The sequence below is a fragment of the Quercus suber genome, unplaced genomic scaffold (assembly GCF_002906115.3).
Source record: "Quercus suber isolate HL8 unplaced genomic scaffold, Cork oak 2.0 scaffold_327, whole genome shotgun sequence".
Taxonomy (NCBI): Eukaryota; Viridiplantae; Streptophyta; class Magnoliopsida; order Fagales; family Fagaceae; genus Quercus; species Quercus suber.
The window spans coordinates 783,543-805,841 of record NW_027069780.1 but is presented as its reverse complement, the minus strand read 5'-3'; the positions used below and the strand labels follow the sequence as shown (position 1 = coordinate 805,841).

At 34.4% G+C, this 22,299-nt stretch overlaps 2 protein-coding genes and 1 non-coding gene across 6 annotated transcripts; 2 read left to right on the top strand and 1 right to left on the bottom strand.

The window, feature by feature from the left end:
* Positions 1-536: 536 nt before the first annotated feature.
* Positions 537-18,965, top strand: LOC112008969 (probable inactive ATP-dependent zinc metalloprotease FTSHI 4, chloroplastic). 4 transcript variants are annotated; one of them, XM_024041328.2, is made up of 17 exons: positions 540-989; positions 2,408-2,663; positions 4,246-4,621; positions 5,538-5,796; positions 9,044-9,175; positions 10,818-10,892; positions 10,962-11,087; positions 12,735-12,844; positions 12,927-13,005; positions 13,138-13,275; positions 13,363-13,474; positions 14,516-14,679; positions 14,796-14,901; positions 15,100-15,176; positions 16,566-16,709; positions 16,795-16,962; positions 18,862-18,965. In XM_024041328.2, exons 1-16 carry the CDS (start codon positions 702-704, stop codon positions 16,936-16,938), a joined length of 2,586 nt encoding a protein of 861 aa, XP_023897096.1. In that variant the 5' UTR covers positions 540-701; the 3' UTR covers positions 16,939-16,962; positions 18,862-18,965. The 4 variants fall into 4 exon arrangements, with proteins under 4 accessions (XP_065639156.1, XP_023897096.1, XP_023897094.1 ...); XM_024041326.2 differs by lacking the exon at positions 18,862-18,965 and adding an exon at positions 18,319-18,522; XM_024041325.2 differs by lacking the exon at positions 18,862-18,965 and adding an exon at positions 17,735-18,279 and having other exon boundaries at positions 541-989.
* LOC112009000 (U6 spliceosomal RNA) lies at positions 7,073-7,177 on the top strand. Its single transcript, XR_002882628.1, has one exon. It is a non-coding gene; the product is annotated as a U6 spliceosomal RNA (small nuclear RNA).
* On the bottom strand, positions 18,323-22,274 carry LOC112008978 (uncharacterized). Its single transcript, XM_024041338.2, has 5 exons — positions 21,590-22,274; positions 20,547-21,048; positions 20,241-20,442; positions 18,848-19,327; positions 18,323-18,767 (listed from the first exon to the last, which is right to left on the bottom strand). Exons 1-5 carry the CDS (start codon positions 21,891-21,893, stop codon positions 18,336-18,338), a joined length of 1,920 nt encoding a protein of 639 aa, XP_023897106.1. The 5' UTR covers positions 21,894-22,274; the 3' UTR covers positions 18,323-18,335.
* Between the last annotated feature and the right edge of the window lie 25 nt (positions 22,275-22,299).

The following is a 22,299-nucleotide window of genomic DNA, read 5'->3' as shown; positions in this document are numbered from 1 at the left end:
TGAGTTAATTAAATAAAATATTTTCATATATGAAGTTACAAAAATTAGACTCACCAACCTTGTATTGTTAAAAAAATTATATAACTCTCATTATAAAAATGGACTAGTTACATCAATATAAATTTTTTTTTTTTATAGCTAATGAATTTATTTACAAAATTACATGATCCAATCTAAAGTCTATTTGAGTATATCTTTAGACATAGACACATAATTATATGTACACATAAATTGAGTCTTATATTTACAAACTTGTTCACAAACACATTAATATATTTAAATTAGGTTTTTTAATAATGGAGCCTAGACTTAGTTGTAAAATTGGCTCATTTGTTAAATAACAATTGTAATTTTTGTTTTTTGAACCGAGCCATAAATTGATCATAAACTTGCCATATTTAAATTTAATTATATTTGACTTAGGCATGGTTCAAACTTGGATTATTTGCTAAATAAATGAACATTTTCTCCAAAATTGTACATAAATAATCTCTAAACGCGGCCGTTTCATAGAGAGCAAAACGTGCCGTTTTTGTCTTCTCCCAAAAGCGGAAAGCCAGACAAAATCTGAAGGCGCTTGTAGTTGCAGAAGAGTAGCAGATAAAATAAAAAGTCGAATCCTACATACATATTTTGAAAATAGAGGAACAGAAGCAAAGCCATTTTTTTTTTTTTGATGGTAGAATAGAATAGATTTCAATATGAAATCCCAGCTTTCAAATCCCATAAATCAAATTCAACTCCCAATTCCCGCTAAAACCCTTCTCACCCACTGCCACTGTCACTACCCATCACATTTCTTATCCTATTCTAGAAAAACCAATGCTTTTAGTTTTAGAGCCAAATTACGCTCCAGCTCCAATAGTCTCTCAGTGCTTTTATATAACCGTAGCAAGCTGAGAATTAGTGCTTGCAATGCTTCGGCTTCTGACTCACTTGTGGTATCCACAGATGCAGAGGAAGATGCTGAGTCTGCTCAGATATTTGAGGTTTTTTTTTTTTCTTTTATTTTATTTTATTTTTTAAATTTAATTTTTGGGTTTGTTGAGTAATGGCAAAATTGATTTAACTAAGGTAATTAGGATTAGGATTGGTTAAGCTGAATTGGGTTTATGACATTTGGTGTGTTTTTTATTTTCAGTAAGTGAACTTTGTTCTTAAATTTTTACTCTTTTTTCTTTTTGGGGGGTTTTTGAGTGAATTCAACTAAGCTAAGTAGGATTAGGCTTAGTTGAGCTGATTAGGTGTATGAAATCTACTTTCACTGTGTTTGTGTAATTATGAGAGGGTACCCTTGCTTTTGGTAATTAGTAAAAGAGTATTATTTGGATTGAAAAATTTATCATAATGGAGATTGTTTGATCTTATGGTTTGGCTGTTGCATAGCATTAGAAGTTCCAGAAGATGCACAATGGAGCCGTTTTCCAAGCTTCAGAATTTCCATGATTCAGCAAATGAGCTTAGCATTTGAACTGCCATCCTTGGCATAACTCATTAAAACTCAAAATAGCGTCCACACAGAAGACCACATATTCCTAGCCATCATACAATGGAGTAGAACACGTTTAACTGATTCCCTCCTATTCTCACACATAAAGAACCAATCAATAATTATTATTATTTTTTTTTTAATGTTTCTGGAGATTATCTACTGTTATTATTCTGTCTAAAGCTGCTGTCCATGCAAAAAAAGCAACCTTTCTAGTTACCCTAGCACCCTGAATACTCCTCCAATCAAAGTTAGGCCCTATAAAACCCCTCAAAGCTTCATGATAAGAGTGCACTCCAAAATTGCCAGCCTTCACAAGTTTTCACACTATTTGATCCTCCTCTAATCTACCAGGGAAATTAGAATATAACGAATCCAAGAAATTATCCATAGACTCTGATTCCCAATTGTGTGGTGATCGGGTAAACTGAGGATTCCTTTAGGATGCATGGTCAATTCATTTGGGGTGCCGTACCACTGTCGTATCCATGTTGTACCCGTGTCATAATGGTCCTATTTACCTTATCATGTTATAATTTTTCAAAAATGCTCATGTCTCCGTATTGTACCCATACTGTGTCCATGTTCGTCTCCATGTCCATGTCCATGTCTGTGCATCCTAGATTCCAATTACATTCTCCATCCAAATAGGAGGCAACTGAGACATTCCTATCAGTTTATGTGTCTATCAATTAAAAAAGGATGCTATAAAAACATGTGTAAATTATATTCACATTTCATTTTTTTGTTATTTTTAGCATGCTAAATTTAGGGACCATAGTAATTGCAAAATCTGTCATCCCTGCTGTTTACTAGTTTATGTTTTGGGAAAAATGTTTGACATACTCATTTGGCAGAATGTATAAATCATTTGGATTTCTCAATTTCTAAAAATTTCCAGTCTTGGCAATGTTTCAGAAATTGAAGGATACAGAGAGACAACGAATAAATAAGATGGAGGAACTTGAGAACAAGGCTAATATGCAGTTAGAGAGGCAGCTTGTCATGGCTTCAGATTGGAGCAGGGCCTTGTTGGCTATGCGTGGAAAATTGAAAGGAACACAGTGGGATCCTGAGAACTCACACAGGATCGAATTTAGCGATTTCTGGAAACTCCTTAACTCAAACAATGTCCAGTTCATGGAGTACTCAAATTATGGTCAAACAATATCAGGTTGGAAGTTTTTTTTAACTGGTGTTATTCATTACATAAATCTTAAACTCTTTTGGTGGTCATTTTTGTGTGTAATACTTCTCAATGCATGAGATTTTTTTCTTAGCATTGTTGGTTTGCAAAAGTTTGCGAACTTGTCAATTGTTTAGGTGATTAAATTGGCAAAATGTGATGAACTATAGTCTGTATACAAACAATCGGAAAAAGTTATTGCTGGGATTCATATGGGAACGTATACCTTTAATTTTAAAGAGTGGATTCAAAAACATATATATTCTGACTCAAAGGGAGAAATGCATTGGAGTATTTTGTACTTGTAATCATGTTTCAACTCTACCTATCTATATGAATAATTTATATGGGAACATTTTGGTTGTTGTAGGTGTGAGGATAATAAACTTGCTAAACTCAATTCAACTCAATTAAGCCTTAATCCCAATTAATTGGGGCTAAGTGAAGACCAATTTATTAATTTTTTTTTGATAGTATCATTTCTGAAGCAAATGAAAATTTGAGATTTTGAGAGAATAGAAGGGAGTAAGTGTCAATTTATTAATAAGAAGAAATTGACACAGTGGCCTTGGTTGGTGGTGAACTTTTTATTTTTGAGTTTGGTGTTCAAGATTGATATAAATTCTTTCTAGAATATTTATATAATGATTTAGCAAAAATGCACCCAGAATCCCTCTAGTGATGCAAATATTAGTGGTTTGGGCACGAATTCTTCCTAAGTTGCTTCAACCAGATGATTTCTGAACAAATGAATTTACCTAAATGGAGTTTAACCAGATAAATTTACATTAGAGAATTGGTTCGGCGGTTTGTCTACACATTCGTTATCCTTTTAGCTAAAGTACTATCCAACTGTCAATTGAAGCACATAACTCTGTACATCAACTTGTAGTTTATAGAGAAATATGCAACAAAGACTAAAAGAGGCAGATGTAGTAACCTAAATATAAATGAACTGTAGGTGAAGTCAGAACCTGTGTGGTTACAGATTATTTGCATTGCCTCTTGGTCAGCCTAATTTGTTGGACATGCTAGAATTGGAATTCACAGGTTGAAGTTATGCAGAAGATCAAATCATATGGGGATACTTAAGACTATGTCAAACATTGTTTAGTCTAGTGAAACTTAGAATTCCATATCGTAGTCTTTTCCCTAAATTCCATATTGCATCTGGCATTTCACTTTTCCTTTTCCTTTTGGTAATTTGATGTGCATGCACATATTTACTACTGTGTCTTCAAGTTCTGGCATCCAGTCAATTTTACACTTAAAAGTTTGATTAGGTTATCCAAGTGGTACATCTGAGCAGTTTTGGGGTTCAAGGGATACCCCAGGGGTTCCAGCACCTCTTGTGGTGCTTGGGCACTGTGGTTCGAAATTGTTCTCTGAGCAGTTCACTTGTCATTATAGTGTTTTAGCTAGCTTAGCCTCTAGAAATAAATATGTTGTTCTTGTGTCTCTAATGGTAACTCTTAATGCCAAAAGACTGCCTAGAACTTTGTCACCATTCATGGGTCATCTTTATTTCCTTGAAATACTCTGCTGATGATTTATTGTCCCGTTTGCACAGTAATTCTACCATACTACAGAGACGGAAAAATGGAAGGAACAAGAGGGAATTCAAAGAAAGATATTGTTTTCCGGCGTCATGTTGTGGACCGTATGCCGATTGATTGCTGGAATGATGTTTGGCACAAGTTGCATCAGCAAATGGTAAATGTTGATGTTTTTAATGTCGACACAGTACCTGCAGAAGTGTACTCAACTGTTGCAACTGCAGTCATATGGTCCATGCGGCTTGCCTTATCTGTTGCGTTATATCTCTGGATTGATAGCATGATGAGACCAATTTATGCAAAGTTAATACCTTGTGACTTGGGAAGTCCTAGCAAAACAACCAGGCAGCCACTGAAGCGCCGTGCGCTTGGATCCTTAGGCAAGAGTCGGTAAGTAGAGAGTGATTTCTTGGTAATTTGGTTTTGGGTATTAAATTTTGTTTCATTTCATGCTATGGATAGCTGGTTGATATTAGTCATTTTGCCTATTGTTGCTATATGTTTAAAAGTAGGGAAATCTGATTTCTCTTATAGCATCATTATTGCCAGTCCTTATAGAGTTGCTCTTGTAATAGTATTTGTGTATGCTAATTGTATCTTTATCATTTTTCTGGTATTCATTTCTTAAAATTTTTCATACCACAGAATTATGACTAAGGATTCTTCTCTAATAAGCCATTGCCTTGGTGTTTTGAGTCATAGGAGTGACGCAGGACAACCAGAATAAAACTGAAACAACAATAAAATAAAGGGATATGACCTAGGAGTCAGCACCTAGGCCTTACTTGGAGTCAGCACTAAGTGGAAAAACCACTAGGAGTCAGCACCAAGTGGGAAAACCATTAGAAGTCAGCACTTAGGATAGACTTGGAGTCAGCACTAGACAAAAGAAAGACCAAACGACCATTTTTTCATTCATCAAAATATCAACCATCCCTTTACAATAGGTTGCTTATAAAGGACTGCTAAACTCTAGTTCTAATTGGCTAGGAAACCCTAATTGCCTTATTACAAAAATAATCTTACTTCCAAATTAAAATACTAATAGCCTAATAAACTACTAGGACCTAAAATATAAAAATACAATTGACTTGCAAACATAAATAATACTAAATAATAATCTTCTTGCGTCTCCCGCATCAAGGAGTTTTTGCAATTAGATCATTAAAACTTTACATAACAGATTTTATTAGTATTACTTTTGTTTATAAGTGGCAGACAGACATATTTCTAATGTGAACAGAGCTGGGGAATGCTTCTTGCAACCAAATACTATGGATCTAACTTTTAGCTACCTTTCCACCAGGGCAAAATTTATATCTGCTGAAGAATCTACGGGTGTTACATTTGATGATTTTGCTGGCCAGGAATATATAAAGAGAGAACTACAGGAGATTGTAAGGATTTTAAAAAATGATGAAGACTTCCAAGACAAAGGCATCTACAGCCCAAAAGGTGTTCTTCTCCATGGACCTCCTGGAACTGGTAAAACACTGTTGGCTAAAGCTATAGCTGGTGAAGCCGGACTTCCTTTCTTTGCAGCAAATGGCACTGATTTTGTTGAGGTGAGGCCTGATGCTTCTTAATGTTAAAGGTTATATAAACAGGAAGGATGGTAGTTGGTGTAGAAAAATGTTGTAGGATAATTTAAGCCCAAAGGGAATAAAAGGCCCATTGGTACATTGTCTTTTATTTCTCTAAATTATTGTTATTATTATGTCTTGAGTATTTTAAAGTATCATGGGACTAGCATGTGACTTTCAATGAAGTTGGGTGGTTAGGATTTATTTGTTATATGTAAGATAAATGTTTAGGATTCTAGGGTTACCAAAGGTTGTTATAAATAGCCTCTTTTGAGTTATTGTAGGCACCCTTTTGTTTTCTATTTTATGAAATTTCAGATTTGAACATTTCTTGAGCTCTTTGAGACTAGAAATTGATATTTGATTTGATATATAACTGATTGTCCTAAAAGCTTAAGATGTTAAGAAAAAGTGAATTTATTCATTTAACCAATATTCTTACATTCACGGTCACCCTCGCATTTGAGCTTGGACTCCACCTTAATAAGTGGGGCCCAACACATAGGATTTTTAAATTTTTAAATGGGAGGTAGAGATGGGGTTTGAACTTAACCATCTGCTCTGATACCTTGATAAAGTATTGATTGTTCTAAAAGTTTCAACTATTAGAAAATGATGAATTTAATTAGTTAACTAACATTCTAACTTGATTGTTCCAACTTCAATCTTATTATCTTATTATTATTATTTTTACTTTAATCTTGTTTGTTGCTGTAATTTCTTCTTAAACCTTCTTTAGATCAAATCTATCCCAGCATAACTATCATAGCCTTGAATAATAAAGACCCCATATGGAAATCTTTAAATGGGGGATAGAGATGGGGTTTGAACTTAATCATCTACTTTGATACCATGATAAAGTATTGATTTTCCCAAAAGTTTCAGCTACTAGGAAATGATGAATTTAATCATTTTAACCAAAATGATGAATTAATTAGTTAACCAATATTCTACCTTGATTGTTCCAACTTCAATCTTATTATCATTTTATTACTTTAATCTTGTTTGTTGCTGTAATTTCTTCTTAAACCTTCTTTTTATCAAATCTATTTCTGCATAACTATCATAGCCTGGAATAATAAAGACTGCATTTGGAAATCTTACAGAAATAAAATCATTTTATTTGTTTACCATAGATTCTGAGGTCATTCTAGGTACAACTCTTCAACATAATGGATTGATTGAAGAATATGGAATCATCACTACAAATGATCCTATATATGCATGATGCTTGGACGAAATACAACAGTACAAAAGATTGAAATATGGTGCTATAGTGATAAAATTGGAATGATAAAGAGAAGATTAGTGTGGCCCTTGCACAAGGGTGACATGCATAAATCGAGAAATGTTCGAACTTTTTTCTTATTAAAAAAAGGGTGTTAAAGCGATACTTATAAAACAACTCTTCATAGTGAAACTTTATTTTGTAGCCAAGAACATGGTTGACATGTGATTTCGCATGTGTCTCAGTCTGAACAGGTAATAAAAAGTTATAATATTTGTTGTAAGATTATAATAAATACACATATAACCTAAGGGTAGCACAATCAGCTGGGAATCTTGTCATATGAAGCGGAGGTCACTAGTTTGAATCTTTTCTTCCCCATTCCATTGGGGTCAAATCTAACTCATCAAAAAAATTTGAAATAAAAATATACCCCAATATGTTTCTGTAAGCATATATTTTTCTTACTTCAGAGAAAGGTTTTTAATATGTAGAAAAAAGAGGATCATTGGTTTTTACCAATATGGACTAATTTTTATTTATTTATTTATTTTTTTGGGGGAGAGAGGAAGGGGGTGGGGGGGGGGTGGGTGTTGGGGGAGGGAAGGAGGAAGATTCTAGGGGGCCTCATGGAGTTAGCCTTTGGAAGCATATACGAAATTTATGGGATTAATTCTTGAGATTTATTCAGTTTGATGTCAGAGGTGGCTTGAGAAAGTTTTTGACATGATCGTTGCTGTGGGGACAGATTGCTCAAGGATGCTTATCCTTAGTTTTACTACATTGCAAGGGATAGAAGTGCAAGGTTCGCAAAATACTTAGAATGGACAAATTGAGGTATTCCACGGACTTGGAGCCCCACTTTGATCCTTCCTTTACAAGACTGGGAATTAGATCCTATGACTAATTTTTAAGAGGACTTAAATGTTGTGTGTCAATGTAAGGGGTGAGGATAGTTTAACTTGGCTCCCATCGAGAAGTAAGGGTTTCTAAGCTAAAAATTAATTTAAATTTTTCCTCAGAAAATCATTTGGAAGGTTAAGGCGCCACTTAGAGTGGCTTTCTTTGTTTGGACGGTGGTGTTGGGTAAAAGATTTTTTTTGATAAGTAATAAGTTTTATTGATATCAAAAAAGGAACACCTTAGTACACAGGGAGTGTACAAGGGGTCTACAAATCAAGTACGTGTGTTGGGTAAAAGATGCGTAGAAGGGGTATTTTGATCATGGACTAGTGCTGTATGTGCATGGCAGATCCAATTAATGGATCATGTATTTCTCAATTGTAATGTTGCTCATGAATTGTGGAATATGGCGTTCTGCTTGGAATTAACTTTGTGATATTGTGTACTGTAGTCAGGCTTCTAGAATGTTAGGAAGGGAGGTTTGGTAAGCATGAAGGAATAATGCTTGAAATGCCCTCCCATATGTTTGATGTGTATTTGGAAAGACCAGAATGCATGAATGTTTGAGGGATAGGAGACAATTGATAGATAGATTGAAGAATGTTTTTTGAAATGGCACTTCTTGAATGGATCAGAGCTATGCTTCCAGCTACCTCATCAAGTTTTATTGAGTTTTTAGATATGTTGAATTTTCTTACTTGTATCTTGGTTTAGTGGTTTTGCTCGTATACATCCTGTGTATTGGGGTGAAGCCTACTGGTGTTTTTTTCTTTCCTTTACCATTAATGAAATTGTTTATTACTTATAAAAAAAAAAATTTATGTTTGCTTTAATTGGTTGACATTCTTCTCAAAGAAGCGTAATCTGCCTTCATTTCTTAGATCCTTAGTGCCTTAACTTGAACTATTTGGCCAACCACATTACAATTGCCTCATTCTCCATTTATTTTGTTGGATGGTCATTGAAATGATCTGTTTAATTCTATTCCAGCATTTAGCTACTTGCTTACTGATGGTGGTTATCATCTTTGTTTTGGTTCAAGTAATTTGGATTGTTGGAAATTAAATGAGACTTGGCTGACAGAACAGCTTTTTCCAGATGTTTGTAGGTGTTGCAGCATCTCGTGTTAAGGATCTTTTTGCTAGTGCCAGATCGTTTGCACCTTCCATTATATTTATTGATGAGATAGATGCTATTGGTAGCAAGCGCGGTGGACCTGATATTGGTGGGGTAAGATATAATTTAGAAATATTGCTTACTTGACTTCTCGGTTAATGAATATCACTCCTTTGTGGTTTCATTTTCTATCATGTTTTCTATAAATGCTATTTTGACTATAAACTACATGTAAACTTGGCTTTGTATTTAAATGCTATATGCACAATCTTCTAAGATTGCAAATGTTGATTCATTTGTGATTATGGCTTAAGTCTGGCAATAATGTTGTTGTTGTTTTTTTTTTTGGACATGTTCGTTACATTTTTAGATTGGGCACAAGTTAAAAAAAAGAGAGAATATTCTGTTAAAAAAACAATTTAATGGAAATTGTTTATAGTGGAGGGCAATTTTCTTATTACCAATCATTTAGGGGGACATTGCTTTTTAAATTTTAAGAGGGAAATTGAGATTGACCCCATAGTTTAGGGAGGCAAAGTGCAATTAACCCTAAAATTTTTGTTACTTAAAAAAAAAAAAAAATGTTTAGGGGATTAATGGAATTTCAATGTATAAGTTACATCAAAGCTCTTAAAATAGCATCTCTAAATTATAAGAAATACCATGGAGGCTACAATTGCTGACTTTATACCTTTCAAATTTGTATTTGTATCAACCATTAGTTATAACAGTTTAGTTTTGTTGATCCTTTATGAGTGGTCTTTCAACTCCTATTCTTTCTCTGTGAATTCTTTGTTGGTGTTGTTAGATAATAGATATTTTACTTGTTAGCCAATAAATTCTAGGCCTGTATATTTTTCTTCGGGAAAGTTTTGCTGCATACTAGTATGCAACAATTGCTGCATAATGGATTGTGTGGCAGCAAAAAGAAAGCTACACGTGTCCAAGGGTCATGTGCAACATGATCAGGTAGACCCTTGGACACATGTTGCATTCTTTTTGCTGCCACATAACCCATTATGCAGCAAAATATTTCTCTTTTTCTTCACTATTTCTTAGTTGTTTTCCTTTTTATTTATTCTATGTGTTGTTGTATACATCCTGTATGCACTTTCTGAGTTTTAATGAATTTCTAATATTTATCCAAAAAAAAAAAAAAGGTAAAGGGTAGAGGGTTAAGTCACGAGTGCAATCTCTTGTGGATGCAGAAGTTGTGTATTTACCTATATAGGAAAAGCAAAGTATAGAGATGATAAGTTAAGAGAAACAGTGAAAAATGACACAATTTATATGGTCGATTTTTAATGTTTTTGTATAGCATATGGCCTACCAAGTAACTTGACATTAGAGCAAACTAAATAGCGTCCAACATATTCTAAACAGGAGCTTTGCTATGTATCTGGAAGTGGGAATTTATTTTCAACAATTTTCTTCGACACTGAAAATCTCACTCTTAAGTTTATAACTTGTCAGATGTGTTTCTCCTTCTATCCAAACACATTCTTAATATATATCATACCATATGAAGCTATGTTAACTGGAAATCTAAATGAGATTGTTGTCAACACTTTACCATGTTAATTTTAGAATCTAGACATAGTTTTACATATATTTTTTTGCTGAATAGATATGACTTTTCATGTGCCCTTATGTTTTTCATAGTCATAATCCTTAATCACACCAACAGAATATTTATCACAGTACAAAGCTCCAGACTGCCTTTACAGCCATGACCATTTCATTGCTTTATGTATAGGGTGGTGCAGAAAGGGAACAAGGCCTACTTCAGATACTGACTGAAATGGATGGATTTAAAGTTTCTACATCACAGGTACGCTTTTATATCTCTTCCTGGAAAAGAAAGATTATCTGGTTTAACTGGCTTACTTGGTCTTGTCAGGTGCTAGTCATAGGTGCAACAAATAGACTAGATATTCTTGATCCTGCTCTCTTGAGAAAGGGCCGTTTTGACAAGATCATAAGAGTTGGTTTGCCATCGAAAGATGGTAGATTGGCCATATTAAAGGTATTTCCCTTAATATCTTTTCATTACAAAAATTCTAGCTTTTTTCACTTGATATCTCTATCAGTGTTGTCAATCCTGTCAGGCATTGGTTTGTACCGGCCAGTACACATTATTCTTAAAAAGTCTGGGATGGTTTATCTGTTCCACACTGTCTTGCATATTGTTTATACTGGCCTATACCAGCCATAATGTCTGCTTGTACCACTCATTACTATCCTAATGTCTTGCTATCTTAAAGTCTCTTAAAAATTTTAAATTTTTTTTGACATATATATATATATATATATTTTTTTTTAACTACAAAAGATAAATAAGTTGAGGTTTAATTGAATAGTATATAAAATCCCTACAATCAATGACTTACATTAATATTTTTTCTTGTTTTATATGTTAGGTTGAGGTATCTTGTATGTTTGTAATGTCGTTGTCGCCCTGAGGAAAGTGCTAGCCAAATCGGCATTTTACCTCTAAAAGTCAAGTTATAATTAGGGCTTGTAATTGCTTATATAGCTTTGATTGACGTAGTGCAAGTCTGATATGGGACTCAACATATGCCTGTACAACACATGAACACACTCATCTAATCTAGTCCAATATCCAATTCATTTGGGTTGCCTTGATTAGTAGCATGCGTTGCCATCCTTAGCTCAATGGTTCAAAGAATAGTATCAGAGCCAACCTAATAGCGCCATGTGGCTCAGGGGCACTCTAGCAATGTGTGCCCTGATGAGGAAATTAGGAATTTAAAGGAAATTGTGATACTCCAAATGGATTGGATTGGATTAGAGCATTGTGTGTTGAGTTTCACATTGGGCGTGTACCCTAATTGTTATATAAGCAATTATGATGAACCCTAATTGTAAAATGGTTAGTCCTTTTGTAGTATAGTGTAGATGTAGTTAACAGTTTCCTTGGGTCATGACATTTTGGTGTAGGACAACCAGAAAAATTGAACAATAAAATTGATAGACAGGAAAAATAAAGGGAATGACCTTGCTTCCAAATATTAAAATACTAATAGCGTAATAAACTACTAGGACTAAAAACATAAAAATACAATTGACTTGCAAACATAAATAATACTAAATTAAAATAAAAGTCTTCTTGTGTCTTCCGCATTACATTTACAATTGGTTTACTTTTTGTATGTAAATACATGTTTAAAAGAAACACAAATTATTTTATGCCATCAAACTAGAAGGGTCTGGTGCCTTGTACATAGACAAATTGAGATGCTGTCTTGGTATTGACAACATGTTTCATATGGGGGTGTACAAATTACAGATGTCACTGAGCTGAATTGATGTTGCCAAGCTATCATGTCTGCTTATGGTAGTTGCTGACATGCTCGGAGGCAGTGGCTGGTGGCATTTTTTTTTTTTTTTTTCGTCCAATGGGATTGGTGAGGTTGTCGATAGGGATATTTCAAAACTGACATAACTACACCAATCACCCTTGACACACACACATTCAGATTTGCTATTGAAAACCCTTCTTTCCCTCCTTTTCCTCCTCTCCCTAACGCTCATATCTTCGACCACCATTGAGCCACCACAACCATCGTCCAATCCGCCGAAACCCCCAAATAGAAAATCATTTGTGGAAATTGTTTGTTACTCTTTTTAATCTTTATTTTCTGCGAAACAGGTGCATGCCAGAAATAAGTATTTTCATTCTGAGGAGGAAAAGGAAGTTCTCCTTCAGGAAATTGCAGAGCTTACAGAAGATTTTACTGGGGCAGAGTTGCAGAATATACTGTAATCTATTCTTTGTCCATTTATCCTCTCTCAAGTCAACATCAGAAGCTTGAGCCTGATGCTTTCTTGAATTGAATGTCAGGAATGAAGCTGGAATTTTGACTGCCCGGAAAGATTTGGACTACATTGGACGAGAAGAGTTGCTAGAGGCTTTGAAAAGGGTCAGTTGTGCCTTTCCCATTCTCTCTCTCTTACTGGGGAAGATTAAGCCCTTCCCTTACATCATGTGTAACTAATGATTAATTTCAAATAATGCACTCTCATTTACACTCTTTACATTTAATGAATTGCAGCAAAAAGGCACATTTGAAACAGGCCAAGAAGATAGTAAAGAAATTCCAGAGGAATTAAAGCTTAGATTGGCATACAGAGAAGCAGCTGTTGCTGTTCTTGCATGCTACTTCCCAGATCCCTACAGACCCTTCACTGAGGTCAATTGTCATGTTATCTCATTCAGTCAAGAGTTTTCTCCCTGCCTAGAAACATGTTAAACTCATGTTTGTACATAGCTTTTGCAGACAGATATAAAATCCATTCATAGCCAGCCAAATATGCAGTATACCGAAGTTTCAGGAAGAGTTTTCTCAAGAAAATCAGATTATGTGAACTTAATTGTGCGTGCATGTGCTCGTAAGTTATGAAAACATTTACCTTGTTTTGCAAAATTGTCTTTGATAGCTCCCTGTAGCTTTTATTTTATTTATAATTGGGTTTTTTATTTATTTATTTATTTTTTTTAAATAATTCGATCTGAGTTATGGTATAAAATATTCTTTCCATCTTTAATTTTTTATTAATTCCTCTCTCTCTCTCTCTCTTGGGAGAGGTTGAGGTTGTGGGTTCAAAACCCATTGGGTGCTTGCGTAAATAAAAAACTATTTCTTTTTGGCTTTCTAATGGAACACATAGATGTAGTTCCTTGAGTATGGCTTCACTTGAGTTCCAAGAAGTTTGAACTTGTATTGGGTAGATAATTACATTCCTTTAAACTTCGGACTATTTGTTGATTGTCAAATTCTCACAAGTAAAAATTCATTATGCGTTCTTTTAGGTTTCATTGCATTTAATATACATAAAAATATGGTTGTTGTAAATGGATGACAATGGTTCTGTTGCTTTTGTTCATTTAGGATTGAAGTAGCACAATATCCTGAGCCTTATTTTGTTAATCAGTTCGAAACTTGCAAGTTACTAAATTTTCCAGAATTTTGAATTTGCATGGTCTATATGGTTAAGTAGTGTTTTGATTATTTTCATGGTGAAAATGTTACATTGTATTCATCACAGCATGACAATGTTTGTGTTACAAATTATTTGTTGCAACTCTGAGTTTTGCAGCCCATAACGCAAATTGACTAGGCCTGACTTTGTGAGCCATTTGAGAGAGGTTCTTTTACTTCACTGCAAGAGTACAACTCCCCTGATTAGTACCACATGGCAAACACTTTTGGGTTGAGACTAGTAGAAGTTTTTGCTTCTTGATTGTATAGTTATTAATATACTAATGGGCATAGCATGTCTAGTTGGTGTCTCATGTGCAGAAAAAAGTAACCTGATTAGCGAGGAATGGTGCTTCACTGAATATGTTATTTGCATGTTTATTTTTAATTTTTTTTAATTTTTGCTTTTTGGTCAATGTGATTATATATTACTGATATCACCAATTTGTAGCAAGAGTAATTGAGGAGGAGATGTTTGGGGTTGACAACGTGTGTTGGATCTCTGCAAAGGCCACATTAGAAGCTTCAAAGCGTGCAGAATTCTTGATTCTGCAGACAGGAATGACTGCATTTGGGAAAGCATACTACAGGAATCAACGTGATCTTGTGCCAAATGTACATTTGAGGGATCTGGCTAACAAAACTTTAATATATATATATGTGCTATTGTTAGAGCAAGAGCTTTTCTGAAGTACATATCTATTTATTAGTAACTTTTAATATTTTTACAGCTTGCAGCCAAGCTACAAGCACTTAGAGATGAATACATGCGTTATGCTGTGGAAAAATGCTCATCAGTGTTGAGAGAATACCATTCAGCTGTAGAGACAATCACAGGTCATGTTAATTTTTTATTCACATATTTACTAAATTGAACAATCCATCGCATGTGGTTTGTCAGTCAATAGTGGTCTTCTGAGTTGGTAACCTTAAAATTTTTAATGAAATGGTTTAATGTTATAATTTTGTGTTATAAAAGAGTTGCAGTCTGCATATAGTTGGTATTGACAGGCTGCAAGTTTTAATGTTGGGCAGATATTTTACTTGAGAAGGGAGAGATTAAGGCTGAGGAAATTTGGGACATATATAATAGGGCTCCACAAATACCCCAGGTACTTGAATGTAGGGGTTCTGTTTAAGTACATTTGGTATACATTCAGTTCTTGTTGGGGAGGTTTTTTTTTTTTTTTTTTTTTTTCCTGACAGGAGAAGAGTACAATGTTACTCTATGGTATAACTAGTGAGATTATTTATGTTTATTTATTTATTGCTCCCTGCTGTCATATCTACTTAAACTACTTTGAGATACTCTTTACTGTTAATCCCTGTATGTAATGTATGTTGCTTTTCAGCTATTGCTTTATTTTTGATAACTGTCTAGGCTATTATTTTTTCTTATAAACTCTGAGAGAGAGAGAGAGAGTATCTCACTTATAATGAAAAACCAATCTTTCTCCTCTTGTTCTCTGCCCCCACCCACCCCCCCCCTCCCCCGCCCCCCCGGAAAAAAAAGGTTGTCATGTTCAATAGATTATTTGGAAGTTCTACTGGTCTGCATTATGTTTTGACCTGACATGTTAAGTTCTTAGTCACACATTTTTTAAAAATAAATAAATTGGAATGCAAGTTTGATTGAGGATTGGAGAGGAGAGGTGAAATAAAAGGCTCAGGATGTGTAAACTATAAGAACAAGTCATGTTGGATTGTCCTACAGTAGCACTTCTGCTTATTAACTCTACCAAAGGCGATTAATTGAATTTTACTTTACTACACACATCTGCGTCCTAAAGTTCTTCCTTTCTTGATTATTTTTCAGTGAAAACGTTTCACTTTTTGGGGAAAAAAATTAAAATGATGCCAAAGGGATGCAATCCAAGTGCACATAAAGTTTACAAGAGAGGAGCACCTCAAACAATACAAAACATAAATAGAAAGAACGTTAGATGAAATTTAGCAATGCTGTACATTAAAAAAAGAAAGTCTATTTGCACTTTTTTTTGTTGGTTAATTACATGCACCAAATGGGTTTTGAATCTAAAACCTCACCCTCCTCCCACACAAGTCAAATGAGGAATTGCCATTTGAGCCAGGGATATTTGTAGTCATTTTCTCAATAATGAAATGACAAAGTGAATAATCACACAGATTAAACTTTTCACATGCTCACTATATGAACCCAAATATTTGTACTGCAATTTTGCATATTAATTCTCTGAGACATCTGTGAAAGAAAAAAATATATGCTTTAGCAATAATTCATTTCTAGATTATTAGAATTATGTGTATTTTATTAATAAAGAAAATATTGGATCTGTTTCATGAAAATTTCACATTCTGCCATTGAGTACTGAGAGTATAATGTTTTGTTGCTTACATTCTGCCATTACAATGTCTAAACAATAAAATATTTATAAATTTTTTGCTGCCTTTGATACTATGAGAACTTTTTGGTTAAAATGATGTGAATGTCTGAGGTATTAACTCCTTTGCTCCTTGTTCAGCCAGCTGTGAATCCAGTCGATGAATATGGAGCCCTAATTTATGCTGGACGATGGGGAATCCATGGAATCACACTTCCTGGGAGGGTTACATTTGCTCCCGGAAATGTTGGATTTTCAACCTTTGGTGCACCCCGCCCAATGGAGGTATGTGAAAATGTATTCTTTTGAGTACTGCTATGCATTCATAGAATCTTACCTTATCATAAGTCCAAGTAATTCGTTTGTGCAGACCCAAATCATAAGTGATGAAACTTGGAAGCTAATAGATGGAATCTGGGATAAAAGGGTTGAGGAAATAAGAGCTGAAGCTTCCATGGAAGTTGAAGAAGACAAAGAAAAACCGCAACTTTTGATGGCCAGCCACTTCCTTTGAAAGCAGATCATGCTTTTCTTCCTGGTGTGTAGCAGTTTCTTCTTGAAAATGCTAGTTTTATTTACTTATTTTTATTATCATTCTTGTTAGAAGTGTGGTTAAATGATTAAATTTACCATATTCAATAACTTAAGCTTTTGGGACAATCAGTAATTTAACATGGTATCAGAGTAGGGGGTCTTGAGTTCAATCCCTGTCTCCTCCACTCTGCCTCCCATTTAAACTCCCACGTGTTGAGCTTCACCTATTAAAAGGTATTTTCGGCTTACACGTGAGGGAGTGTTAGGAGTATGTGGTTAAATGATTAAATTTACCATATCCCAATAGCTTAAGTTTTTGGGACAATTGGTAATTTAACAATTTTGTTTTGTGTGATCCCTCATTTTTATCATGGACTCTCTCCAGTCAAAGGAAGTCAATGAGCTTTAGGCTAAATGACATTTCCTTCTCATTTAAGAATAGAAGGAAATATGAATTAGGGTCAATTAACTTTTTAATCTTAAGCATTGTGGTTTACTCTATAAAATAGAAAGCAATTGTAGAATGCTTTAAGATTTTCAAATATGTTGGACTATAAGCCTTTGATTTACTTGAATATTTACCTTGGATGGGGTCAATTGGGGATGTAGAAAGCTCTTTAGCATAGGTTGCATGCCTATACTGTGCTCAGGAGGTGTTCAGCCTACATCAATCCAACTGGGAGAATATGATATGATTTGAGGAAGTTGGGCCTGCCTTTCCTTGTCCTCCCTTTTCATCTTCTTTATTAATTACCCCTTTTGTATATCTTGTATAGGATAAAGATGAGAAGTTGTGTATAAAATTGGAGCTTTCATCTTCCATGTGGAGTCGGACTATTTTTCATCAGATGAAAAACTGACATGTCTCCATTGTTGATGGATGTGTTGCTTGGCTGGAGTTTTTGTTGCTGAATAAAAGCAACATGAAGTTGACAGAGCTGAGAAGGCCTTCAATCTTAATTTATTCTCAAAGATACAAGCTAGAGGTAGTGGTTGAACCAAAGTGGTTGAATTTCATGAGAGGGGTCACTGTTGTATACTGAGATTATGTCACTGAGGTCCTTTGTGTGAAGAGAGTTTTGAAAGGAAGAAAATTGTTTTCATTTTTGTTGCTGATGAGTTTGAAGTGAATGCCTTATTGATGATATCAAGGGAAATATCTATTTCAGCAATTTGTAAATTAATTCATTGGTTTCATGTATATGGCTAAAAATACATACTCTTGTGATAGGTTGGTGAAAGAATTACAAATTTTATAACAAGGTTCTCTTATTCAAAAATAGTATTGGTTTTCTATACAAAAACAATATCAGTTGCCTTTTGCCTGATTCTCTTGTTCCAATTTTATGTTTCTCTGAAGAGGCTCCAGCTGCCTAACTAGACCCTGAAGTGGAGGTTGATATCTATGTCCTCTGGAAGCCCACGCTGAGAAGGGAACTTGGGGAGGAGACTAGCAATATACTTAGCCGCTTCCAAATATGCTGTAAACTTGTTTATGGTCTCAATTTGTTTAGCTCGCACATTGTCATATGCTTTTGAATTGTAATGTCCCCTTTTCACTGCATGCATAGCACTGGTCACTGGCAAGATGTGAACAGTGCAGTTGTTTTCCTTGCTGAGTAACTCCTTTGCTACCTTCTTCCTAAAAGACCAGCTGCCGGTTCTAAAATTGAAGTGATATAGAGGAAGGAACCGTTGCCCATAAATAGCTAAAAATTCCATTGCAGCTAAAATAAACTCAAATTCCTCATGGGACATGTAGTAGGGGAAGCTGATCCTAGTCCATCCTGGTTTTACTCCGACATAGCCCTATAAAAATACAAGAAAATTTTAGCTCAAAATAATGCCTCTCTACCTCAGATTTTAGATTTAGGGAGTATAATATTTACCTTTTGAATGGCAGCTCTGATGGCAAGTGAATAAGTGGCATCCAAGTTAAGCAGAGAGTGACCATAGGGTCCAGCACAAGCACACCCACCTCGAGCCTGGATGCCAAACAGGTCATTGAGGAGTTTTGCTACAAATGGTCCATGAAGAGGCTTATCTCTCTTGTTCCCTGTCTCTCTCCACATGTCTGTATTAACCCCATTTTTGAGGCTAGCCAAAGGAGAAATGCTAGTAGTAGTACTATAAATGATGAAAGACAATATAGCTTGGCGCTTGGCACTTGTATTTCCTAAAATACGTATATTTTGATTCGAGAGAAGCCTTTGAAGCGCTTTCTCTATGTAGGTGTGCTCCTGTTTTTCTATCACATGGCAACCAATGTAATCCTTTACCCAGAAAGCCAATGCTGCTCTAACTGTCTGGATTATTTGAGGAGTCCCACCATTTTCCCTTTCTTCTATGTCATCCAAATACATTGTGTCCTGCAATTGATGATAGTTGATTAACAAGTGATATGGTAAGAGTAAAGAGTCCTTCAGTGGGACTTTAAAGTAATTCACCCTTATCAAGTTTCCTCTAAGAATTTCGTTTGGAACTATTTTTATATCTGTATGTGATACATTTACAAATTAGCATAACTAAATGTGTTATAAAATTTTACCAAGTTTATATATAATATATATAATGTTTGAAAATATAGATAACTACTAATAAATTAAATATAAGTTTATTTGAAACAAACGAAGAAAAAATCATTTAAATTTTTATCCCTGAAATTCTAAATTTTAGTTTGTCCAATCTCTATTGTTGTATAATAATAATAATAATAATAATGATGATGATGACGACGATGATGATGGTGGTGATTTATTTTCAAGATTTATTAATTTTGATTCTATGATTTTTTTTTTTTCATTTTATAACTCATTTAATTCAAAAATAAAAAAAATTAAATTAGATTTCTCAATTTTTGTAGTGTAGTAAATAGTTGCACCAAAATTAAGAAAATTAGATGAGACACATGATATAAAATTATACTCTGATTTAAAATCTAATTAAATTTTCTCTTACAAAACTTTTTTTTTTGGAGAACGTTTTCTCTTACAAGTTATGTTATTTGACATAATATGGGACCTTTAGAATTTTTTTAAAAGAGATATTATGTCCACAATATTTTCATAATAAATCATAGGTGGAAAATTTTTATTTACTCTAATTTGAATTCAAAATTTAAATTATTTTTTTACCCATCTATAACAAGCAATAATAGTCTGCCACTTAAAATTTGTTATGAAAATGTTGCGGACATAAAATTTCTCTTTTTTTAACCAAACACTCTCTCAACTGCCATTTTTACATTCTATATGTTGAATTTTAGAAAAGAGGTTCAATTACCTTTTCTTTGAAGCCATTGACATAATTAACAGTTCCACCTCCACATGTTGATGGTGGAGAAGATTCCAGTTGATAGAGGACCTTTCTCATCAAAAGTATGCCAGGTGATCCAGGCCCACCAAGGAACTTATGTGGACTAAGGAAAATGGCATCATAGCCATCAATCTCCCCAGATCTCATGTCAATCTCCACATAAGGGCCACTGAGCACGTAAACAAATTTTAGTTTTTGATGCCAAAAACCCAAAAAAGAGAAAGAAAAAGAGCTAAAGCATGAACTATATATGCACAAATTAAATGTACGTACCTTGCTGCAAAATCAAAGCATACAAAACCTCCATATTGATGAACAAGTTTAGCAATTGCACGAGTTTCCGAATAAATTCCAGTCACGTTACTACAAGCTGAAAAAGAACCCAAAATTGGACAGTTGGCATATTTATAAGTCTCAAGTTGTAGTTTTAGAGCTTCCATGTCTATTAAACCACTGTCATCCAAACCAATCTCTACTACTTCAGCCAAGCTTTGCCGCCATGAGAGAAGGTTGGAGTGGTGCTCATGAGGACCAACAAAAACCACCCACCTTTCTTCACTACGAAGGCATTTAAGTACCCTATCTCTCAAAATGGATGGCACTGCAATTCCCATTACTTCTTGAAGCCTTTTGATAGCAGCAGTTGTGCCCGAGCCACAGAACAAGAGTGCATCTTCTTGTCCACCGCCTAAGCTTTTCTTGATGTAACTGGTTGCTTCGTGCACCATTTTTGTTGTCCGGTGCCCCACGTAGCTGTCACTAGTGTGAGTGTTCCCTTCACGCATATTCAAAAGGTCAAAAACATTTTACTAAATGTATGAAAAAAAAGAGAGCAAATACTTGAAAATTCAGATGCAGCCATTGTCTTAAACTTATAAAATGTGGGCACAATGATTTTAGGAGAAATTACAAATTTTATTACATATATATTACAGAAAATCGTTCGTTACATAATACATTTTTAAAAAATTATTTGTTAAAATAACAATTAATATTATAAAATTATTTTGCAAAATTGGCTTTTAGTGAACGAGTTCCACGTGTTCTACTGAATCAACAAAAGTGTAGTCATGTTTAAGAAACTCAAATTTAGGAAAGATGAATTTCACTTAGAACATAAACACATTAATACGCCAGATTAGTCATGTTAGATTAAGGGATGGAATCCGTCTCTTAAAAAATGAGTTCAATTTGTAAGTATTTTATAATAAAATCCTAAGCTTAGCATTTTCATTAATAAATGAATAATTTGATCAATAAGTTACTATTCTAAAGACTTTAATAGAACAAAAAGGGGGAAAAAAAAATCAATTTACCGTAAAAAGGAAGAACATTTTTGTTGATGAAATTTTCGATACATTGAAGAGACCGGCCAGAGGCAGTGTGATCAGCATAGGTGAGTCTTCTTTTTCCAAAGAGAGAATCAACTTCAGCATCAACGCCAATGATTTGAGAACGCAGCCAAGATAGTTTTTTCTCCGTTGAGTTCTTCCTTGGCACACCCATTTGAAGTGTCCAAAAGGATTCAAAGCGACGCCTAGAACTACTTGTTCTGCTATTTTTGTGCTTCACTTTTTGAGTACCAGGAGCTTCTCTCAACATGGGTTGCTCCAATTCCATTTTTTAAGAAGATATAAAAGAAATGAATCAAAAAATGTAGAGGAGGATAAAATAATTGGAGGAGGAGAAACTGAAGAAGAAGAAGAAGAAGAAGAAGAAGAATATGACTTAGAGGAAAGAAAATAAGCATGGTATTTAAAAAGAAAAGAAACTGGTTTCCAATGGGTTAGAAAGTAAGAGGAAGCATGAAATCAACTGCACCATAATACATTTTATATTCAATTCAGGTGGCACCACCTTTTCTATGCACTGCATATCTAGTGGTAATTAAAGAGTTAATTAAAGTAGTGAAAAAGGACCAGATCGAGTAAGGAGACAGTTGGCACGAAACCAAGACATTGTATTCGAAACCAAACAGCAATACCCCTCCTCTCAAGTCTCTACCCTCTAGATTCTCCCAAAAAAA

Bases quoted from the DNA above. Each gene is read 5' to 3' on its own strand.
- LOC112008969 (XM_024041328.2), top strand. From the start codon at position 702: ATGAAATCCCAGCTTTCAAATCCCATAAATCAAATTCAACTCCCAATT. The intron at 4,622-5,537 runs GTAAGTAGAGAG...CCTTTCCACCAG, and splicing joins GGATCCTTAGGCAAGAGTCG to GGCAAAATTTATATCTGCTG. The intron at 14,680-14,795 runs GTACATTTGAGG...ATATTTTTACAG, and splicing joins AACGTGATCTTGTGCCAAAT to CTTGCAGCCAAGCTACAAGC.
- LOC112008978 (XM_024041338.2), bottom strand. From the start codon at position 21,893: ATGGAATTGGAGCAACCCATGTTGAGAGAAGCTCCTGGTACTCAAAAA. The intron at 19,328-20,240 runs GTAATTGAACCT...CATCAATTGCAG, and splicing joins TCAATGGCTTCAAAGAAAAG to GACACAATGTATTTGGATGA. The intron at 18,768-18,847 runs GTAAATATTATA...GTATTTTTATAG, and splicing joins TCAGAGCTGCCATTCAAAAG to GGCTATGTCGGAGTAAAACC.